Source organism: Octodon degus, unplaced genomic scaffold (genome assembly GCF_000260255.1).
Source record: "Octodon degus isolate 3935 unplaced genomic scaffold, OctDeg1.0 scaffold00008, whole genome shotgun sequence".
In the NCBI taxonomy this organism is placed as follows: Eukaryota; Metazoa; Chordata; class Mammalia; order Rodentia; family Octodontidae; genus Octodon; species Octodon degus.
The window spans coordinates 14,566,821-14,586,221 of NW_004524584.1; the positions used below are offsets into that span (position 1 = coordinate 14,566,821).

Consider the following 19,401-nt stretch of genomic DNA (forward strand, 5'->3'; position numbering starts at 1 on the left):
AGGATGTGGGCTCACGAGGGCCAGGGAACCCAGGCAAGCAGAGATGTGTGTTGGGACAGTACAAGACCTGGCTCAGGGCCCGTGTGGTCCTAGCTCTGTGCCAACTGAGCTGGTCTGGGATAGGTGGTTCCTAGGGTACACAGAGCACACCCACTTCTGGCCTTTGTATGTTCTCAGGGCCCCTGGAGAACACCACCAAGACTCATCAAAGGTACAACCCACATCTACTTAGGTGTGGGTACTAGATATATTGAACATCAACTAAAAAATCCTCTCAAAATGTCAATAAAAGTCAAACGATTAATAGTAAGAAACATTTCAAAACAACAATACAAAGACTGGGCTCTTAGCTGAAAGAACACAAATAACAAAGTGAAAAAGAGCTTGTGGATTCAGGTTCCACCAATCCTCAGAAAATCATGGCCATTGGTGACCACTGTGGCTGCTTCTGCACAGGCTCCATGGTAGAAGCCCCCTGCTGTAAAGAATCAAAGCTAAACTCAACTTTCCTTACTCAGTTTGGTACTTAAAATAGGTCATTAAGTTATAGTCCTCTTCCAAGTCCAGAACGGTCTCAATGATACTCTGATCATCAAAAGCCTGCTTGACGCTGCCAGGATCAGTATCCAAGGCTTTCAGAGGACTCTCGTCCAGAAGCAGGGCCCACGCCTCCTCCTGGAAGGGTGACTCTTGGCAGTGACCACACACACGGTTCAATTCATTTTCAAATTCTAGTTTTCCAGCCAATTCTTCAATAGTTCGGATGCTTGTATGGTCTTAAAAATAAGAACATTGAAAAATAAATAAAAAGAACATTGGGCTTTGTAGTTACAGTGAGTAGTTTCTAAAAACATTTCAGACACAAGTTAAAAACCATGAATGGAAGCCTGGGGTGGTGGCACACACCTGTAATTCTAGTACTTGGGAAGCTGACGGAAGAGGATTACCACAAGTTCAAGGCCAGCCTGGGCTGCATAGTTAGATTCCATCAAAAACCAACCAAACATTATGAATGGGCAGTCAGTCTTTGCAGACTGTGAAGAGCCTGGGCAGTCTTACCCCAGGACAGACAGGTTTGGTGCCCTCCTTTCTGACCCTGCCATCTATCCAGCTCCAACCACCTGCCTAGGCCCAAGGAAGGTGTGAGTGGGAAGGTACTGAAATGCATAGCCTGTCCTGTTTCCTGGGGAAGTCCCTCACCTGCAGGAATGACACATGAACACAGGGTCCCTGAGGTAACCAAAATACTGCCTGGGAGGGTGAGGGCTAAGGTGATGGCAGGCAAAAGGCAAATGCAGTGATGGGTATAGGCCTCCTAAGGGGGCTTGGTCCACTGAAGGTGCAGGCTGGCAGAAGTTTTATGGCTTAAGTAAGTAGCTCCCCCATCAGGGCTGAAGATCCTTCAGAACCAACAGCTTCAGACCACACCCATGGCTCTGTATCCCTCAACTAGGAACTGGGTGCACACAGGGCTCATGAAAAAAAAGTGCGGCATACATAGGAAGAATGAAAGTGTGCAAACTACATTAAGCAAGGCTGGGGAGGAGGATAGGAGGACTCAGATGCTTAGCCACCTTCTGCCCTGGTCCCCTCCACAGCTGGATGCCTCTCTCTTCCTCTTGGCCTGTGACCCAATTCCTTCAGATCTAACTTACCTTCTGGGGCTCACACAAACCAGACTTTTATAAAATGACCTGATCAATGTGTGGCTTCACTGGGTCACACTTCTATAAAGGCATGGACAGGGTTTGATTAATTCACTGCTCTATAAATAGAATCAGCTGAGAGCAAAATTAATAGATGATATATAAATGAGTTTCTCTTGTGTTTCACCCAAGTCTTACGGTAAGTCTGGGCCTGTGTGAAGCAGAATGGCTGGGGCCTCCTCACTCACCGATCATATCAAGTAGATCCTTTGTGACTTCTTGGCTACAGCTGCTGAGGAGCACGTTTGAGTCAACTTTGACCTCTCCCTCCATATCTTTCCTGCAGCCCCCCAAGTAGGGGAGGGGAAAAGGTGGAGAATTACAGCCTCTTTCAAGAAAAATATCTCAGTATTAGATAATCTAAAAGACAAACTGATGATGACTTTAAATTGTCATTTATTTTGTGGTTAGAGGGTATTCAGAAACTACTAACATCAGTTAAACAGATTATCACAACTCTACAGGCGACACTTCTTATAAATACCAATGTACGAGTTAAATTGCTCTTTTTACCCCTTTTTTGGGGCAGCATGATGGGGACTGAAATTACATCCACCACAGTCGTCCTTGCCCTAAGTCATGGGGACTGGACCCAGGCAGTTCGAACCTGATTGAGGGAGAGTAGGGAGACAACCCAGAGATGTGGAAAGGGCTTCGAGGCAGGGGAGGGGAGCAGCAGGGCAGGGTCAGAAGTTGGGCCCAGCTGCCTCTGAGGGCAAAGGAGCTCTGGGCAAAGGGGAGTACCAAAGGCCCCAGTTCAAACACAACTGCTCAGGTTAATACCCCCTCTGCCAGGTGGTGCCGCGGCTGGCTTGATACCCAGGCCCAGGCTCTCAAGCAAAACAAAACAAAAACGTAACTGCTTCTGGGCCAGATGCTGAGGAATGTGTGAACTTCCCCAAGTCTCACTGCTCCCCAGCAGAGGATCAAGGGCATCCTCAACAATTTTTCATAAACAAGAACCTCCTTCATCATGGCTATTACCCTATCAAATGACAGTCACCTCAAGCCTTTTTCCTTCCAGTTCTCCCCGTCTCCCGCAGCTCTCCAGACCGAGGGGGGCATCAGCACATTCTCCTTGCTGCTCAGAGGTTTTCTCCGAGGGCACGAAGGCTGCGGCTTGGGGCCCACCAGCCCGCAGGGCGGCGCGCAGGCCGGGCTCTCCCTAGCCCCGCGCAGCAGCGTGTGCCCAGGCAGGGAACCGGGAGCCAGGCTGGGCTCCTGGGAACGCCTGAGCCCTTCCAAGGCCCGGTCAATGGCCGCAGTCAGCTCCTTTCTGCATCTTCTTAGTTTTTCAGACATGTCCCTAAAAGCGACCACGTTCTTGTTACGTGACACACCAGAACTGCATGGGGCAGGAGGGAGCTCGATGTCACCGAGGGCTGCCCGTTCCTCCACCGAAGGGCAGCATGGAGGCCCAGCCTGCACCACCCTCGTCCCCACGGCCCGTGACCACGTGGCTGCCCCAGCCGCCCATGGGCCCAGCAACAACGCACCATGACCCCACCCCACCCTGCTCCTCACCTTACACCATCTACACCACCACCACCACCGACCAACGGTCACTGGCACTGCGTCACTGCGCCTGCCCCAGACCACCAAGCTCCAAGGCCCAGGTCAAAGGTCAGGCAGCACCGCCCACCGCTCCAGCCGCCAGAGGGAGCCACGGAGAGCCAGGAGGACAGAGGTGGCAGTTACTGTTCTCCAGCGCTCTGAGCCTTTGGGGGACACCACCAAAGGAGCGGAACTGGACACACTCAGCAGTTTTTTGTTGTTTTTTTTTTTTTTTTGGCTGAACCGGGGATTGAACTCAGGCCCTTGCAAGCGCTTATTCTGCTATCTCCCCGGCCCCTTTTTCTTTTTTTTTTTTTTTTTAACTCAGCAGGTTTTTAAAGGGATTTCTAATAAAAGTGACACAGAGGGCCTGAGAGATAGCTCAGCGGACTAAGCGCCTGCTTTGGCAAGTGCCAGGCCCGGGGTTCCATCCCTGGTCTTGGCCACACTGAGCCAGGGACCAAGTCTGGACATTCCAGCACTGGGGAGGCTGAAAACAGTAGGATCACTATGAGTCCGAGCTGTGTAGTGAGATCCTGTACCAAATACGTAAATGAAAAAAGGAAGAAAAAAAAAAAAAAAGTGACACAGAGTCAGATCAAGGGGAGGTGGCAGTCCTCAAGGGGAGGGGGCAGAACAGCACCATTATAGAGGTTCCAGGCAGAAGTACCTCAACCTGGAGTCACTTCATGCAGTAGGAGCAGGAAGGCAGAAGTTCCAAGGACTGAACACAGAAACGGAACAGGCTTCAGTAGCTAATTTTTATAAAATTATAAACCCATGTCAATGAACAGCAAAAGACAAGGGGACAATATCAAGTTTACTTGAGGCTTGGTTTACCATGGCTCCACTACGATGGTGACCCGGATGGGCACCAGAAGCACAGGCCCCGCTGAACCCTGCCCATGTCTTCCCCACCCCAGGGCTCTAGCTGGCCGCTCCACCATGCCCGCACTGTGGTTCAAGTCCACAAGCTTCTCACACCACCAGTTTTAAAAGCACTTTCAGCCTCTGAGCAAATGGGCTTTCTCATGTCACAAAAAAAGGGAGTTTTTTTCCTGTGTTTTTCACATCCAGTGGCTGTCTCCTGGAGATGGCAATGGTGCCGTGGGGTGGCAGGGTCCCTGAGTTACATCAGTTGGTGTCCATGCTGCAAGCCTCATCATCCCCCAGTCCCTGTTGCGAGCTGCCTGGCCTCATCCCTCCGTCACAGGAACCAGGGAAGCAGGGGAGCGGAGGCTCCTTGCACTCGTCTTCATCCCGACGCTGGTAAAACAGCACATATGCAGCCTTCGTCTAGAACATGGAGAAAAGTCCATTCACTGTGTTGAAAAAAAAACAAGGGACCATTTTCCCTACCGTTTCTTTCCTTATTGAACACTTCCAGAGATTGGCCACCTTGCCCCGCATGCTGGAGGTGACCAGGAAGGCCCTGATGCCTGGGGATGGGTGCTGCTGCCCCAGCTGGGAAGGGCAGGCGCTGTGTGACACAGAACCTGGAGGAAAACTGTGCTTCTCCTTTAGGGAGGGTCTCAGCAGAAGCAGCAGCCCAAGCCATCAATCCGCAGCCCTGGTCTACTACAGGCCTGCAACACGGGCTGCCCGTTAGCCCAGCAGGGCAGGCAGCAGCAGCATGATGAGCACAGGGCAGTGCACTCACCACGATCTGGTCCTCCGAGGCCAGGGACACGCTGCTGTCATCAAAGTAATACCATTTCCCACTGAACTTGTTCTTCGCATATGCAGTGTCTGCCAAGCAACATGGAAAATATTCTAGCAGTCATCAGGACTTAAGTCAGCTAATTTATCAGACTTGCATTACACATAGACAGACACACACACAGTACGAATAGTTTGTGCCCTAAAGATCAAAACATTTTTTTTCTCAGTTGACTGAGACAGGTTCTTGTGAAGTAGTTCAGGCTGACTTTGAACTCACTATGTAGCCTAAGCTGGCCTCCAACTCACAGTGATCTTCCTGCCTCAACCTCCCAACTGGTGGGATTACAGGCATGTATCGCTACACCCAGCTTTATTTTCTGAAGCAAGATCTTGTTATGCCCAGGCTGGGTTCAAACTTCTGATCCTCTTGCCTCAGCTTCCCGAGTGCTGCTATTACAGAAGCATCCTATAATAATAGCTTTATTTCATTTTATAATAGCTTTAAACTATAATTTTGGAAAACTAATCCAAAAATGAGTGTTATCTACTATCAATCAATTTTATGGATAGCTAGAAACAATAACCCAGAGCCAGGGGATTCATAAAAGTCTATTTAACCGGACAACAGCTCTCAAATCAGTGGGCCAAGGTGATCTCCACAAGCTGTCCAGACAGAGGGCTGCTACGTTCAGCAGAAAGCACAGGGCCTCTGGAACCTGAAGTGTAATCTCAAAGGACGCTTGGTTTGTACAGCTGGGATTTGAACAGGTGGCCTGAATTTCTTCCTCTCAAACTGTGCAAGGAAGGAGTCTTTATTAAGTAATAATTTCTCTTGCAGGTCGGGGCCCTTACCACAGCCTATGTTTTCCATCTGCATTTTACTCTCTAAGCAGTAGGTGTATGTAAGAAACCCAACAGGCAGGCCCAACCTAAAACACTACAAAATCTAAGGAAATTATGGTATCCAGTCACAATGGCCAGAGTAACTAAGTACAGCTGTTTAATGCTTCTGCCTTAGATTCCCAATACCCACTGCCTTCAGAGTGGGAAGAGATCACCAGAAAAGGGCTAAGCCCAGTTGTACCATATCTGACAAACAGCAGAAACAAGTTTCCAGCCTTGGGATTCTATCTAGGGCCCTGATATGAGTGCTCATGTGAGCCTCATCTCCTGGGTGAGAAAATTTAGCCTTATAAGTCAAAATGCAATTAAAAAAAAAAAACTTTTGACCAGTGTATGTGAATATAGGCAGACATCAAAGTTAATTTTGAAGGGGCTGGGGAGATGGCTCAGTGGAATAATTGCTTCCTTGGCAAGCACAAGGACCTGAGTTCAATCCCCGGTTCCACAAAAAAAAAAATTTCCAAAGTTAATTTTGAGAGGAAAAAAGCAAGTTAACAGAACCATAACCACTGTAAGACATGAACTGATCAGAAATTACAGCCATTGGATGTGAGGGCGATCTGGCTGCAACATCTGTCACCCCATTGATCGCCAGAGTTGATTCGGCTGATCTGGCTGGCGAGGTGAGTGTCCCCTGCCTCTCTCAAAGATCCATGTGCGTCCCTCCCAAAGCTGTGCGCTCGAAGAGGATGACCACCCCTGATAGAGGAGGACCGTTCCTTGGTCAAGGGTACAAGAGTAGTTGCGCTCCCCTGCTAGAACCTCCAAACAAGCTCTCAAGAAATTACAGCCATTTTGGCAGGGTCCCAACTCTCACACAGGCAGTTTTGTTTCCCCAGTCCCAGTGTAGCTAAGGAGCTAACTGTAATCAGTGCTATGTACAGGGAGCAGCCTAGATGGACTGTGGAGGGCTGCCATTGTCTCTTCTGATAGCACAGAATCCAAATCTGAGGACTGGAGACTGGAAAAATCAAGTTGGGCAACTGTCAACCCAGCCACTTGGGAGGTTGAAGCAGGATTTCATTATCAAAGGCCAGCCAGTCTCACATACATAGTAAGTTCAAGGTCATTCTAGACTACATTGAGACCTACCTCAAACAAAACAAGCAAGTACATAAAAAATAATTTTTAAAATGGACAGGGCAGGGCCACAGAGATAGCTCTAGCTTGTGGTCTAAGTGCTTCCCTGGCAAGTGCAAGGACCTGGGTTTGATCCCCCATGCTGTGCTGCCCCACCCCGGGCATGCCATGCAGGCCACCAAACTGGGCATGGTGGTACACACCTGCAATCCCAGCAGCTGTGGGGACTGAGACAGGAGGATCATTACAAGTCTAAGCTGTGTAGTACAACTCTGCACCAATAAAAAAATTAAAAATAATAAAAAATGGGCATGGCAACAGCACTAAAGAGCTTGAATCTGGGCCTGTGGAATTGTGAGTCAAGTGTATATGGCGCCGGGACAAGGCATTTCAACACCACCAAAGGAAGCAGAGGTCAGTACTTACAGTGGCCAACTCCCATGGCTCCATAGTGATTGGACACAGCAATGAGGTCGTACATGTAAGGCCTGGCTGATGGGTCACAGACAAACTCGGACATGTTCAAAGCTCTGAGTACAACACAAGAACAACTCTTAGATATGTTAAAGTGAGATAAGCATGAGCAACCTAGCAACTCCCTTCAACCAACAGGCTCTGATACAGGGAGGCACTCAAAAACCTATTTAAGAATAAAATAAAAGAGCAAGCAGGTAAGGCATGTGCACACCTATACTCAGGCAGGAAGCAAGAGCATCTTAAGTTGGAGGCCATCCTGAGCAACTCAGCAAGATCCTATCTTAGAATAAAATGAAGGGGTTGGGCCAGCCAGCCAGCTCAGCAGATTGAAGCCCTGCTTAGGCAGACACAGGAGCCAGGGGTTTGGTCCCCAGCCTGCCAAGCCAGCTCTGCCCCCAGAGCACACCAAGACAGCAATGGAGACTGGGCGTGGTGGTGTGTGCCTGTAATCTCAGCACATGCGAGACTGAAAACAGGATCACTACAAATCTGATCTGCATAGTGAGACCCTGTACTAAATACTTATTTTTAAAAAATGAATAAATGAAATGAAATGAAAAGGTGCAGCTGTTGCTCATGGTAGGATGCTTGCCTAGCATTCTGCAAGGCCCTGGCTCAATCCTCATTATGATAAAAATAAAAACAGACCATAGCAGAGGGATGCTAGGGACTGTAGCCTGACCCATGACACCTTCAGGCCCAACACTAAAGCCACCTCCTACGTAACTGCAATGACAAACCTGATAGGGAGGTAAGGGCCTGGGATTAGGAACTAGGTAAGAGTGGCTATTACTAACAGCATTACAAATGCTGCTGCCAGGGCCAGGACCAGGGCCATTTAGCTCAGCGGACTAAAGCGCCTGCTCAGGCAGAGCGCAGCAACTGGGGTTCAAGCCCTGGTGTGCTGTGCTGGCCCCACCCCCAGGGCACACCAAGATGGTGATTTGAGACTGGGTCTGGTGGCACATGCCTGTAATTTCAGCGCTTGGGAAGCTGAAAACAGAAGAATCACTGAATCCAATCTATGTAGTGAGATAAAAAAAAAAAAAATTTAAAAGAAAAAATGCTGCTGCCAGGATTTAAATATCAAAACTAGGCACCAGAAACCTTTTTTCTTTCCTTTTTTGGATTTAATTATGGTATTTCTTTGTTGATTTGTCTAGCTGATGTTTGTGACAGTGGGGTATTGAGGTCCCCCATTACAACTGTACTAGTGTTTATATGATTTTCATGTGTGCTAATATGTCATTTATAGTCAAACGTGTCAGTATTTGCCAAGTCAAGCACGCTGGTTTTATATATATATTTATTTCTTCCTCTTGGATTGCTCCCTTTACAAAGATGAAGCGACTTCGCTTTTTGTTTTTTTGTTCACTCAGCCCACCCTGAAGGCAGGGCTAGTGAGATAGAACCTCAGTGCTGACCAGGCCTGCCTAAGCTTGCCTAAGCAGGTGCTTTAGACTGCTGAGCTATCTCGTCAGCCCATATCTGTCTCTCTCAATATCTTGGCTTGCAATCATTTTGTCAGCAAATAGGTGGCCCTGTTTTGGGGGGGGTTCTTTAGGCACTTTGTTATGTAAATATCTTACCCTCCATCTTTTTTTTTTTTTTTTCCAGTACCAGGGATTGAACTCAGGCCCTTGCTCCTGCCAGGCAACCTCCATCATTTTTTTTTTTTTTTGCGGTACCAGGGATGGAACTAAGGACCCTGCACTTGCCTGGCAGGTGCTTGTGCCCCTGAGCTATATCCATGGCCCCTAACCTCCATCAATTTTGAAAGACAGTTTTTGGGTTATATCAATCTGGGTTGGAGGTTATTTTAGGGATTGAAATGCTTCCCTCCAAGGTCTCCTGGGTAGGATTTTTTTTTTTTTTTTTTTTTTTTTTTATATATATAAAGTGGCCTACTTTTATTTATGTCTAATTTACTCTTTTTTTTTTTTTTTTTTTTTTTTTGGCGGACCCAAGGATTGAACTCAGGCCCTTGCACTTGCTGGGGAAGTGCTTATTCTACTGAGCCATCTCCCCAGCCCCTCTTGACAGGATTTTTATTGAGAAGTCTGCTATGATTTTGATGTGCTCCCTTTATAGGTGATTTGTTCCTTATTCTAACAGCTTTTTATAATCTCTTCTTGGGTTGAAATCCTGAAGTTTCGACTGTTACATTCCTTGGTGTTGATCTATTTTGACCATGGCTAATTGGGGTTCTATACGCTTCACTTATCTTTATGTCAATTCTTTTTCTTTGCTTAGCAAGTTTTCTGCCATTACTTCAGTAAACAGGTTTTTTTTAGTTATTTGTGTTATTTCATGCTGTTTCACTGACTCTAGTCTTATGCTACTCTTCTTATTTTTTAGCAGCTGTTGGACTGATTTTTCATGGTTCCTTGCTTTTTTTTTTTTAATGTATTTGATACAGGATCTCATTATGCAGCTTGGACTCATAGTGATCCCCATTTTTAGCCTCCCCAGCACTGGGATTACAGGTGTGCACCATCACCTCCAGTCTCAGTGGCCAGCTGGGGGGGAAGGGGAGCACACAAGTCATGTGGTGCTGGAAATTGAACCCAGGTCCCTGCACTTGCCTTAGCAAGTGCTTATCCCTTGCTATTTTTAAAAAATCTTTTTTCTTTATGATCTCTAATTGCAATCTTGTGTTCTAGAGCTTTTTTTTTTTTCCCACGGAGCCGAGGATTAAACTCAGACCGTTGTGCTTACCAGGCACGCGCTTATTCAACCGAGCTATCTCCCCAGCCCCGAGTTCTAGATCTGAGACTGTGCTCACACTTGTTCATTCTACTTGCTGCATATACTGCCAATAGAATTTTTAATTTCTTGTATATTTTTGAATCTGTTTTATGGATTCCATTTCTTTTCTATGTTGGATATTTATGGCTTCCATTTTTCAATCCTCTTTTATCTGTATCTGCTCATGTTTTTTATTATGCTCATCATCTTTGTAGTTATCTAAAAATTATTATTTTTTGCAGAACCAGGGATTGAACTCAGACCCTATTCTACTGAGCCATCTCCCCAGCCCCCAAAATTATTTCTGACTATTGGTTTTTTTCTAGAGTCTCATTCATGAGTGTGGTTACTTCCACTTTACCACTACTGAGACCTTCATGGGTGGCTTTTGACCTGCTCTGCCTCATTATCCTTCAGTTTGATTTAGTGAGCTGAAAGTCTAGGGTTGTACCTTGCTGAAGTGTTTTCTCATTTCTTCTTTTTCTTTCTTTCTTTTTTTTTTTTTTTTTGTGGAACCAGGGACTGAACTTAGGCCCTTGTGCTTGCCAGGCAAGTGCTTATTAGCGCTTATTCTACTGAGCTACCTCCCCGGCCCACTCTCTTTAAAAAAAAAAAAAAAAATTTAATTCCTGAGTTGGTACTTATAAATTCCTTATGAGAAGTAGCTTTATTTATTAGTACTAGAACACTCAGGAAATGATGACTTTTTAAGAGATGTCTTCCAAGTATAGCTGGCTTTTGAGTCTGCTGTAGAGATCCTACCTCTTCAATTAGTTGATGAGAAGCTGCTATCTGGCCCAGCCTCTAATTCTTTGGCACTGGCCTACAGTATTTTGTATGACCACTAGGCAACCTCAGTCTTGGCATATCAGAAGAACTGATTAGGACCATTGTCACCTTGGCTAAAGTAATACAATCAAGCTGGGAGTCGTGGTGCGCACCTATAATCCCAGCACTGGGGAGGTTGAGGCAGGAGGATTATTGCCAAGTTTGAGACCAACCTGGGCTACAAAGTAAGCTCAAGGCCAGCCTGAACTCATGAGACCTTGTCTCAAAAAAGAAAAACAAACAAAAAAAGTAATACAATCAGTACCACCAATAACATCAAGCATAGCCTACAAAATGACAAACTGTGATAACTATTAATCTGTTAGCCTTAACTGTAGTTATATATCAGTATCTAAAACAAACTAGAAATTGTAAATGTTTTTGAGAAAAACAAAACAGGCCAGGGGATATAGTTTAGGAGCACAGAGCCTGCCTGCCAAGTGAAAGGTTTTGCAATTTGATTCCTACTACTGAAAAAAAAACAAAAAAGGGATGAGGTGAGAGCTCAGTGGCATAAGCACCTGCTTGGCAAGCACAAGATCCTGAGTTCTATCCCTGGTACTAGAAAATAAAAAGAATTTAAAAGGGGCCAGGGAGATAGCTCAGTGGAATAAGTGCTTCCCTGGCAAGTGCAAGGGCCTGAGTTCAATCCCCAATTCCACCAAAAATAAAATAAAAATAAAAAAGAATTAAAAAGGAGAGAAGAAAAATCAAAACAAAATAGTAAGAGGGCAACAACAACAACAAAAGGGGACAACAATGGTCAATACACCACATTATTATCTTTAAAGTACAAGATATAAGTATTTAGTTGTCCAAACAATATTAGCATAAACCTTTCTTTTCAATGAACTAAACTAGTAGTATAACTATCTTTTTTTTTTTTTTTTTAATGTATTTAGCACAGGGTCTACAAGGTCTCACTACACAGATCAGATTTGTAGTGATCCTTCTGTTTTGTTTCTTTTTTTAAATTTTTTTTTTATTTTAACATTTATTTGTGTGTGTGTGTGTGTGTGTGTGTGGCCAGCTCAGCCCACCAGGGGGCGCGGCTGGCTGGCATGTGGTGCTGGGGGATTGAACCGTGGTCCCTGTGCTTTGCCAAGCTTGTTCCAAGTAGATGCTTTAGACCACTGAGCCATCTCTCCAGCCCTATTTTGTTTCTTTTTAATATTTGTTTTTTTGTTTATTTGTTTGGTATTGGGTCTTGCTCTGCAGCTCAGGCTTGTAGTGATCTTCCTGTTACAGCCTCCCCTGTGCTGGGATTACAGGTGTGTGCCACCATGCCTGGTTTCATTGACTGGCTCAGCATGGGACCAATACGGCATGTGGTACCAAGGATTGAACCTAGGTCCTTACACTTGCAAGGCAAGAACTTAGACCACTGAGCTATCTCTCCAGCCCTGATCCTCCTGTTTTCAGCCTCCCAAGCACTGGCATTATAAGCACGTGCCACCACAGCACGCCTCTGCATCTGCCTAAGCAGGCGCTTTAATCCGCTGAGATATCTGGCCAGCCCAGTAACATAACTATTTTATGTATACATATGTATTTTTTCTTTTTCCTATTCTCCTTTCCCTCACCCCAGTTTTTCTTTCCCTTTGAAATTTTTTCCCATTTCACAATATCTATTGCACATTTTGGATCTTATTTACTTTTTCAGCTTCTCAAACTAGGGAGACAATACGATACTTACACATACTTGTCTGGTTTAATTCACTTATAAGTATGGTCTTCAGTTATATCCATTTAGATATAAAAGTTCCCAGTTAATGACTGAGTAGTACTCCACTGTATAAAAAGACCACATCATTTTCATCTAATCCTCAGCTGATGGGCATCTGAGTTGTTTCCAAAATTTTGGTATTACAAATTGTACTGCTATAATATATCGCTGTGGTATGATGTTTTTCATTTTTCTGGGAAATACCCAGCAGCAAACCAGAAAACCCTATTCAGTAAACAAACCTGCAGTATGACAATTTTATCTTCAAGGAAAAAAATTTAAAAGAGGTTTGGGAAAAATAAGAGAAATAGAACAGAAAGAGATTAGAAGCAAGAGCAGAGATCAAAGTAAGATTACAAAAACTTTGGGAGGGGACCAGGGAGATGGCTTAGTGGATGGCTCAGTGGAATAAGTGCTTCCCTGGCAAGCTCAAGGGCCTGAGTTCAATCCCTGGTTCCACAAAAAAAGAAAAAAAGAAAAAATCTTTGGGAAACTGGTGCAGATCACAGGAGGAAAATAAAGGGAGAGGGGCTGGGGAGATGGCTCAGTAGAATAAGCACTTCCTTGGCAAGCACAAGGGCCTGAGTTCAATCCCCAATTCCGCAAAAAAAAAAAAAGAAAGAAAAAGAAAGAGAGAAATAAAGAACAGAACAACAAAAAACTGGAAATATAGTCACACTCATATAAAAACAAAATCAAGTGCAGGGGCTGGGGGTTCGATCCCCAGGCCTGCCAGTGCCGCCCTTGCCCCTGGGGTGCGCTGAGACGGCAATTGAGACTGGGCATGGTGCTGCGCGCCTATAATTCCAGCTCTTGGGAAGCTGTAAACAGGTGGATCACTACGAGGACAATCTAGTAGTGAGACCCTGAACACCCTGCAGACCCTTCCCTAAAAAAAAAAAAAAAAAAAAAAAAAAATTAAAAATCACTAGAAAAAATAAAATAAGAAAGAAAAAAAATGTCAACTTAAAGGTATGTTTGTGCTGTCACTGGTAGATAAAATGGGCACAGAGCCCAGATCTGTGTTGATTAACACCAGCAACCCAGCACCTTCATTTCTACTAAGGCTCAGGCTGGTTTCTATCTGACACTGAAACTGGATTTGCTCAGCCTACACCATTCCATGTGCCTCCTGCTGGTTTGAGTTTAGCTCCTTGACCTGCAGACTTAAACTCAGTTCCCCCTGATGGTGATATTGGGAGCCTCTAGATGGAGCCAGCCTTCAGCTGCTGTGAGCTTAGGGGCCCCTCTTCAAGATTGCTATCTGCCAATTGCCCTTTCCCAGAGGATGTCTAAACCTAAATAACTCACTAGCCACTTCAGTCCACTGTGTGCACTGCTCTGTTCCACTGCTCTGTTTCTCCATGGATGCCTCTGGGACCCCTGGTAGTCACTGTGCATCTGCAGTTCAAGCCACCCCTCCCACACAGTAAGTCAGGGCTCAGGGAGCAAGTGTTGCTTCCCATCTACCTCTTCTGAGTTCTCTCTTTCCTCACATTTCTACATTTCAATCTCCGAACCCCAAACCTCAGGTTCTGCTGTTTAGCACTCCACCATTTTCCCAAAAGTCCCTCCTACGAATCTTTTTGTTTTGTTTTCTGAGACAGGGACTTAACTGGCTTTGAGATCACTCTGTAGATAAGATTGATTTCCAACTCACTGTAATCTTCCTGCCTTAGACTCCCAAGTGTTAGGATTATAGGCATATTTACCACATCCAACTAAAAAGCTTTCTTTCCAATAATATTCTTATTCTTTATTTTTATTATTTTTTTATGTATTTAGTACAGGGTTTATAGGGTCTCACTACACAGATTGGACTTGTAGTGATCCACCAAACCGTCTCAACCACTATCTCGGTGAGGCCAGCACGGCACACGGGGGAACAAACCCTGGTTCCCTGCATGTGCCTAAGCAGGCGCTTTAATCCGCTGAGCTATCTGGCCAGCCCTCCGATTTATTCTTTTTTTTTTTTTTTTTAATAAGCAGAGGGGCCAGGGAGATGGCTCAGTGGAATAAGCGCTTCCCTGGCAAGCAAAAGGGCCTGAGTTCAATCCCCGGTTCTGCCTAAATAAATAAATAAGCGAGCAGAATATATTTATTGAGGGCAAGAAAGCTCCTGTCTGAGAGGGACAGGAAGGGGGCCTGAGAGGGTTGTCCCAGGAACTCCTATTTATTCTTTATTTTTCTCAAGACAGAAACGTGCAACATTGCCCAAAGCTGGTCTTAAGATCCTTGGCTCAAATGATCTACCTACCTTAGTCTTCCTAGTACCTAGGCTTATAAGGTAACTGGGATTGTACTGCAACTGGCTTACATTTTATTTTTTTGTTGTGTTTTGTTTATGCATTTGGTTGTTGCAGGGTCTCACTATGCAGCTTGGACTCACGGTGCCTGCTTTCAGCATCCCCAGCACTGGGACTACAGGCATGTACCACCACATCTGGACTCTGGCTGGCTCAGCCTGCCCTGGGGGTGGGGCTGGTGCAGCATGTGATGTTGGGGATTAAATCCCAGTCCCTGCACCTGCCTAAGCTTGCCTAAGCAGACACTTTAGTCTGCTGAGCTATCTTGCCGGCCCCTTACATTTGGAAAATTTTAAATATATAAAAAAAGTCAAAGTTTTTACAAAAAATATTCATTACATATCATTAACATTGTTGCTATATTTTAGGTATCTATTCACTTTCTGAAAGCATCTTAAAATGTACATTTTGTGGAAAACTCCTATTTGGTTGGCTTACACTATCTTAGTCTGTGTCCTAGGGCATGAGGAAACCTGGGCAGACAGCCAGTGCCAGTCCCTCAGGGACACTACCATGGAGGTCTGTACCCCATCTAATGCTCATTAAAACCTCAGTTCTCTGCGGCAGAGCCTGTGCTGGCTCTTACAGGCCAGGCTCCCTGGGACCAGTCATGCAGGAAAGGACAGTGAGGAGTACTGCCAGTGACAGAGATGGCTGGCAGCACTGCAAGCTAGGGAAGGGCTTTAAACAAGTCTACCCTAGGCCCAGAAGAAGGCTGAGGGCAGGGTCACCACAGCAAAGCCTACCTCTCCAGAGTCTGGCACACATGTAACAAACTTCTCAGCAAATCAGCAACACAGGGACCCACCTGACTGGGAATTCCACAATTGTGTCAAGCTTATCCCTCCAGTATCTATTGTAGGAGAAACGTTTGAGGTGAACTACTAGAATCTTAGGCAATGACCACAGGTCAAACTTCTTTGTGGCCTGCTGGTGCTTCTTACAGTTGGGACAGTACCTGCAAAGAAAAGAGGGGCAGCCAGTGCCACGTGCTCAAGAAGCACAACCATAAAACATTCCTGTATGCACCAATCAACAGCACAATTTCAGGCAGCAATTCGCCTACAGTCAGGGGATGGCTGTTTTGGTCTGGAACAAACGTCCCACACAAATGACTCTGGGGACAGGGCTGATATCTGGGAAGTGACATACATATCCGAGGACAAGGGGGGGCTCACTCCCAGGGAATGTAGCCTGTAAGGCCGAGGAGCTTCATACCAGGGGTCGTGCTCGCCAAGGGTCTCCATGGTGGTAAAAAGCTCAATACAGTCTCGCAAAGCCACGGAGGTCTTCTTTTTCTTCTGAGGCTGCACCATGCTTACGTGCTTCTCATAGGCCTATAGAGACAAAGTGCTACATTCTGCTGGAGAAACCTCATCTCAGATAAAAAATATGGCCTACTGATGATCACCAATGGACAAACTACTTTTAGAAGCCTCTCAACATAAAAGGACGAAACTTTGAGTGCTTTTCACCCTGTCTCACTTATGTTTTGTGATACTGAGGATGGAACTCAGGGCTTTTGGTTGCATGCTCAGTCTTTTTGAGACAAGGTCTTGCTATGTATTTCAGGCTACCCTCAAATTTGCAATCTTCCTGCCCCTACCTCCTGAGTACATTGTCAGTCTTATACCGTGGTGTTGTCTAATGACAAGCTGGTATCAAGATAATGATACAGGCACACATCTAGAGCAGTAGGCACACACCAATGACCATAAGCCCTTCTTGACATACCTCAGATTCCTGCTCATCATAGTAAAGGCTCCGGGTTTCACTGTCCCAATCAATAGCCAGTGTGGATCGGGCTGCAGAGGAGATCACAGTGTCACTCAACACAGAATGGCCAACAGCAGGAGAGGCTCTTCAAGTGACCAGAATAAGCACCATGCTCAGGCAGCACCAACTACACCTGCTGATCCACCACCAGCAACTGCCAAAGAGCAGTGCCTTGGCCAGTATGTCCCAGCCCCAGTTCCCCAAAGCCTTTGATAAAGCTCTCCTCAGAGCTCCTGATAAGCTCCAAGGCACGAAGTATACACAATTCTAGCAGGGCACAGTCAGATGGAGGAGTAGGGAACAGATTCATCCTCTTAGCTTAAATCAGAAAATTGACAAAGTGCGTGCGTGTGTGCATGTGCTTAAACCAGAAGCCTAACAGTGTGTGCACGTGTGCACATGGGCCTCATGAGACTGAGTATGTGCATGCACGCTTGTGTGTGTGTGTGTGTGTGTGTGTGTGTGTGTGTGTGTGTGTGCAGGCCTCTTCCAGGACCACAGAACTTTACAATAATCAAAAGCTACATTTATTTAATCTATGAGTGAGGATTAGACCCAGGGCCTTTGCACTATACCCCTGTTCCCTTTTTTTTTCTTTTTTGGCAGAACCGGGGATTGAACTCAGGCACTTATTCTACTGAGCCATCTCCCCAGCCCCCTATTCCATATTTATTGAAATAGGATCTTGCCAAACAACTAAGTGGACCAGGTTGGTCAGTATGTCACCATGTCCAGCTTTCTGTATTTTTATGAAACAAAAAGTTACACACAATCTTCCTCATAAGTGAAATAAATCTAAGACAGCCACAGGAAATATCCCTGACCCACAGGTCTTACAGAGTAGTAAGAACGAAGGAAAAACTGCTTCCTGCCCTGTTACCACCAAGCACAGGACAGCCTCGAGGATGCAGTATGCCTGAAAAGTCCACAGAGGGCTGCTGGCCACGGGCCACACGTCTGTTCCTGCAGCCACAGGGAGACTGTGAAGCCTAAAGCAGTGAGTGCTGAAGGCAAGGATTTGCAAACATCTCCAGATTCCCCACAGCTAGCTTGAAATCAGGGATGTGCTTACAGTTGAGTTTGAGCAGTTTTCCATCAGTTGCAAATGAATTTATGTCAGCTGTTCCATAGGAGTTCACAAGACTGAAAGTAAAAAGCCTTCTTGGACAAGGCTGGTCCTTGACTTTCTTTTGGGTGGCCTCACTGGGGTCACCTTCCAGGTTGTCCTCTTCACTGCCTTCTGGCTCTGAAAGCTGCTCTTTGCCTTCATCCTGATGCTCCATTTCTTCGTCATATCCTACAACACAAATGAAAAACAATGTACAGTGGTACCTCAGTTCACTAAAACTTTGCTTGTGAATAGTTTGATTTGCAAACAAATGTGCATGGCAAAATTTTGTTTTTGTTTAAAAACTCTTATCAGGTAACAAACACAACCATCTTGCCCACATAAACACAAAAACATGGCAACGTTTTCCTAAATTGGACAAATTAAGTTCATGAACTGAGATATATATATCTACATATAGATAGATTATGTGTGTGTGTGTGTATATATATATATATATATATATATATATATATATATTTACCATGTAATATTACAAATTTTAATACCTGATGTTTCCTTCCAGATTTTGCCCTATATGGGATTCCTTCTGCATTTGTCAGATACTTGAGGTTACCAGTTACCCTTTCGCAGGAATAAATGCAACAGACCGAGTGAATGCTACTCCCAGTGAGAAAGCAGACACTCAGTGCTTAAACGAGTTGCCTAGAGCGAAGTGACCCTGCCTCTCCATCCTAAACGAGAACACTCTGTCATCTGTGGGATTCACAGCACATGGCTTCGCTCTTGATGTCATCATTAGTTTATAGAGAAAAGGATTATAGTGAGACAGACACTCAACATTCCTTAGGGAGAGTTTGTTAAGAAATGTATGAAAATAAAACCAGAAAAAGGGATGGGGGTGTAGGTCACTAATGAAGTGTCTGCCTACAATGATCAAGACCTTGGGTTAATCTCCAATATGACACATACATATCGTATTATTAATCAGGAAAAAAAATATTCAGCTTCTCCTGGAAAAAGAGAACCTTAATGCTTAAAATGGAGCCTTGTTTTTTGTTGTTGTTGTTTTTCATTTTTCCCCTCCCCTCCTTCCTGTTTTGTTTCCTTGAGACAGGGTCTTGTACTTGCAATCCTGTCTCAGTCGTTCATGCTGGAATTACAGGTGACTGGTTTTTGTTAATGTGGTGGTGGAAGTGGTGGTGGTCGTCATCATTTTGGTTTTTAAGACACAGCCTTGCTTTGTAGTGTAGGCTGGCCCTGAACTCACGATAGCCTCAAACTTGAAGAGAGTCTCCTGCTTCAGCCTCCTGAGTACTAGGATTATAGGCATGTGCCACCACACCTGGTACTGTGGTCATTATTTTAAACATTAATGTTCACTTTCTAGCACTATACATGTCTTGAAGATATGTGATGAATTTGCAATTGAGACATTATAACACTTAAAATTAGAGGTTCTTCCTTTATGGTTGTGAGAGAGAGAGAGGAGAGAGGAGAGAGAGGAGAGAGGGAGGGAGGGAGAGGGAGAGGGCTGAAAGCAGGAGGATCACTGTGAGTCCGAGG

The 19,401-nt window shown here is 45.3% G+C and overlaps 2 protein-coding genes across 6 annotated transcripts in view; both read right to left on the reverse strand.

Annotated features, from left to right (window-relative positions):
• Positions 1-275: 275 nt before the first annotated feature.
• Positions 276-3,286, reverse strand: CUNH3orf62 (chromosome unknown C3orf62 homolog). Of its 3 annotated transcripts, XM_023706779.1 has the most exons (4): positions 3,231-3,286; positions 2,710-3,012; positions 1,895-1,986; positions 276-776 (listed from the first exon to the last, which is right to left on the reverse strand). In XM_023706779.1, exons 2-4 carry the CDS (start codon positions 3,006-3,008, stop codon positions 511-513), a joined length of 657 nt encoding a protein of 218 aa, XP_023562547.1. In that variant the 5' UTR covers positions 3,009-3,012; positions 3,231-3,286; the 3' UTR covers positions 276-510. The 3 variants fall into 3 exon arrangements, with proteins under 3 accessions (XP_023562547.1, XP_004625298.1, XP_023562552.1); XM_004625241.3 differs by lacking the exon at positions 3,231-3,286 and having other exon boundaries at positions 2,710-3,143; XM_023706784.1 differs by lacking the exon at positions 3,231-3,286 and having other exon boundaries at positions 1,895-2,034; positions 2,710-3,143.
• A 716-nt stretch (positions 3,287-4,002) lies between these two features.
• Usp4 (ubiquitin specific peptidase 4) overlaps positions 4,003-19,401 on the reverse strand; it is a 55,179-nt gene continuing 39,780 nt past the window's right edge. For all 3 annotated transcript variants that reach the window (XM_004625091.2, XM_004625090.2, XM_023705952.1), the window contains 7 exons: positions 17,839-18,063; positions 16,725-16,795; positions 16,209-16,327; positions 15,799-15,948; positions 7,332-7,435; positions 4,921-5,009; positions 4,003-4,556 (listed from right to left, as the gene is read on the reverse strand). In XM_004625091.2, the coding sequence (XP_004625148.1) occupies positions 4,395-4,556; positions 4,921-5,009; positions 7,332-7,435; positions 15,799-15,948; positions 16,209-16,327; positions 16,725-16,795; positions 17,839-18,063 (920 nt within the window). In that variant the 3' untranslated portion in view covers positions 4,003-4,394. The remainder of the gene's footprint in view (positions 4,557-4,920; positions 5,010-7,331; positions 7,436-15,798; positions 15,949-16,208; positions 16,328-16,724; positions 16,796-17,838; positions 18,064-19,401) is intronic.

What these genes read in the sequence shown, in the direction of transcription:
- CUNH3orf62 (XM_023706784.1), bottom strand. Translation starts at nt 3,008, where the DNA reads ATGTCTGAAAAACTAAGAAGATGCAGAAAGGAGCTGACTGCGGCCATT. An exon ending in TGGAAGGAAAAAGGCTTGAG is followed by an intron (nt 2,035 to 2,709) that starts GTGACTGTCATT and finishes TTTTCTTGAAAG; the next exon opens with AGGCTGTAATTCTCCACCTT. An exon ending in GGATCTACTTGATATGATCG is followed by an intron (nt 777 to 1,894) that starts GTGAGTGAGGAG and finishes CTTATTTTTAAG; the next exon opens with ACCATACAAGCATCCGAACT.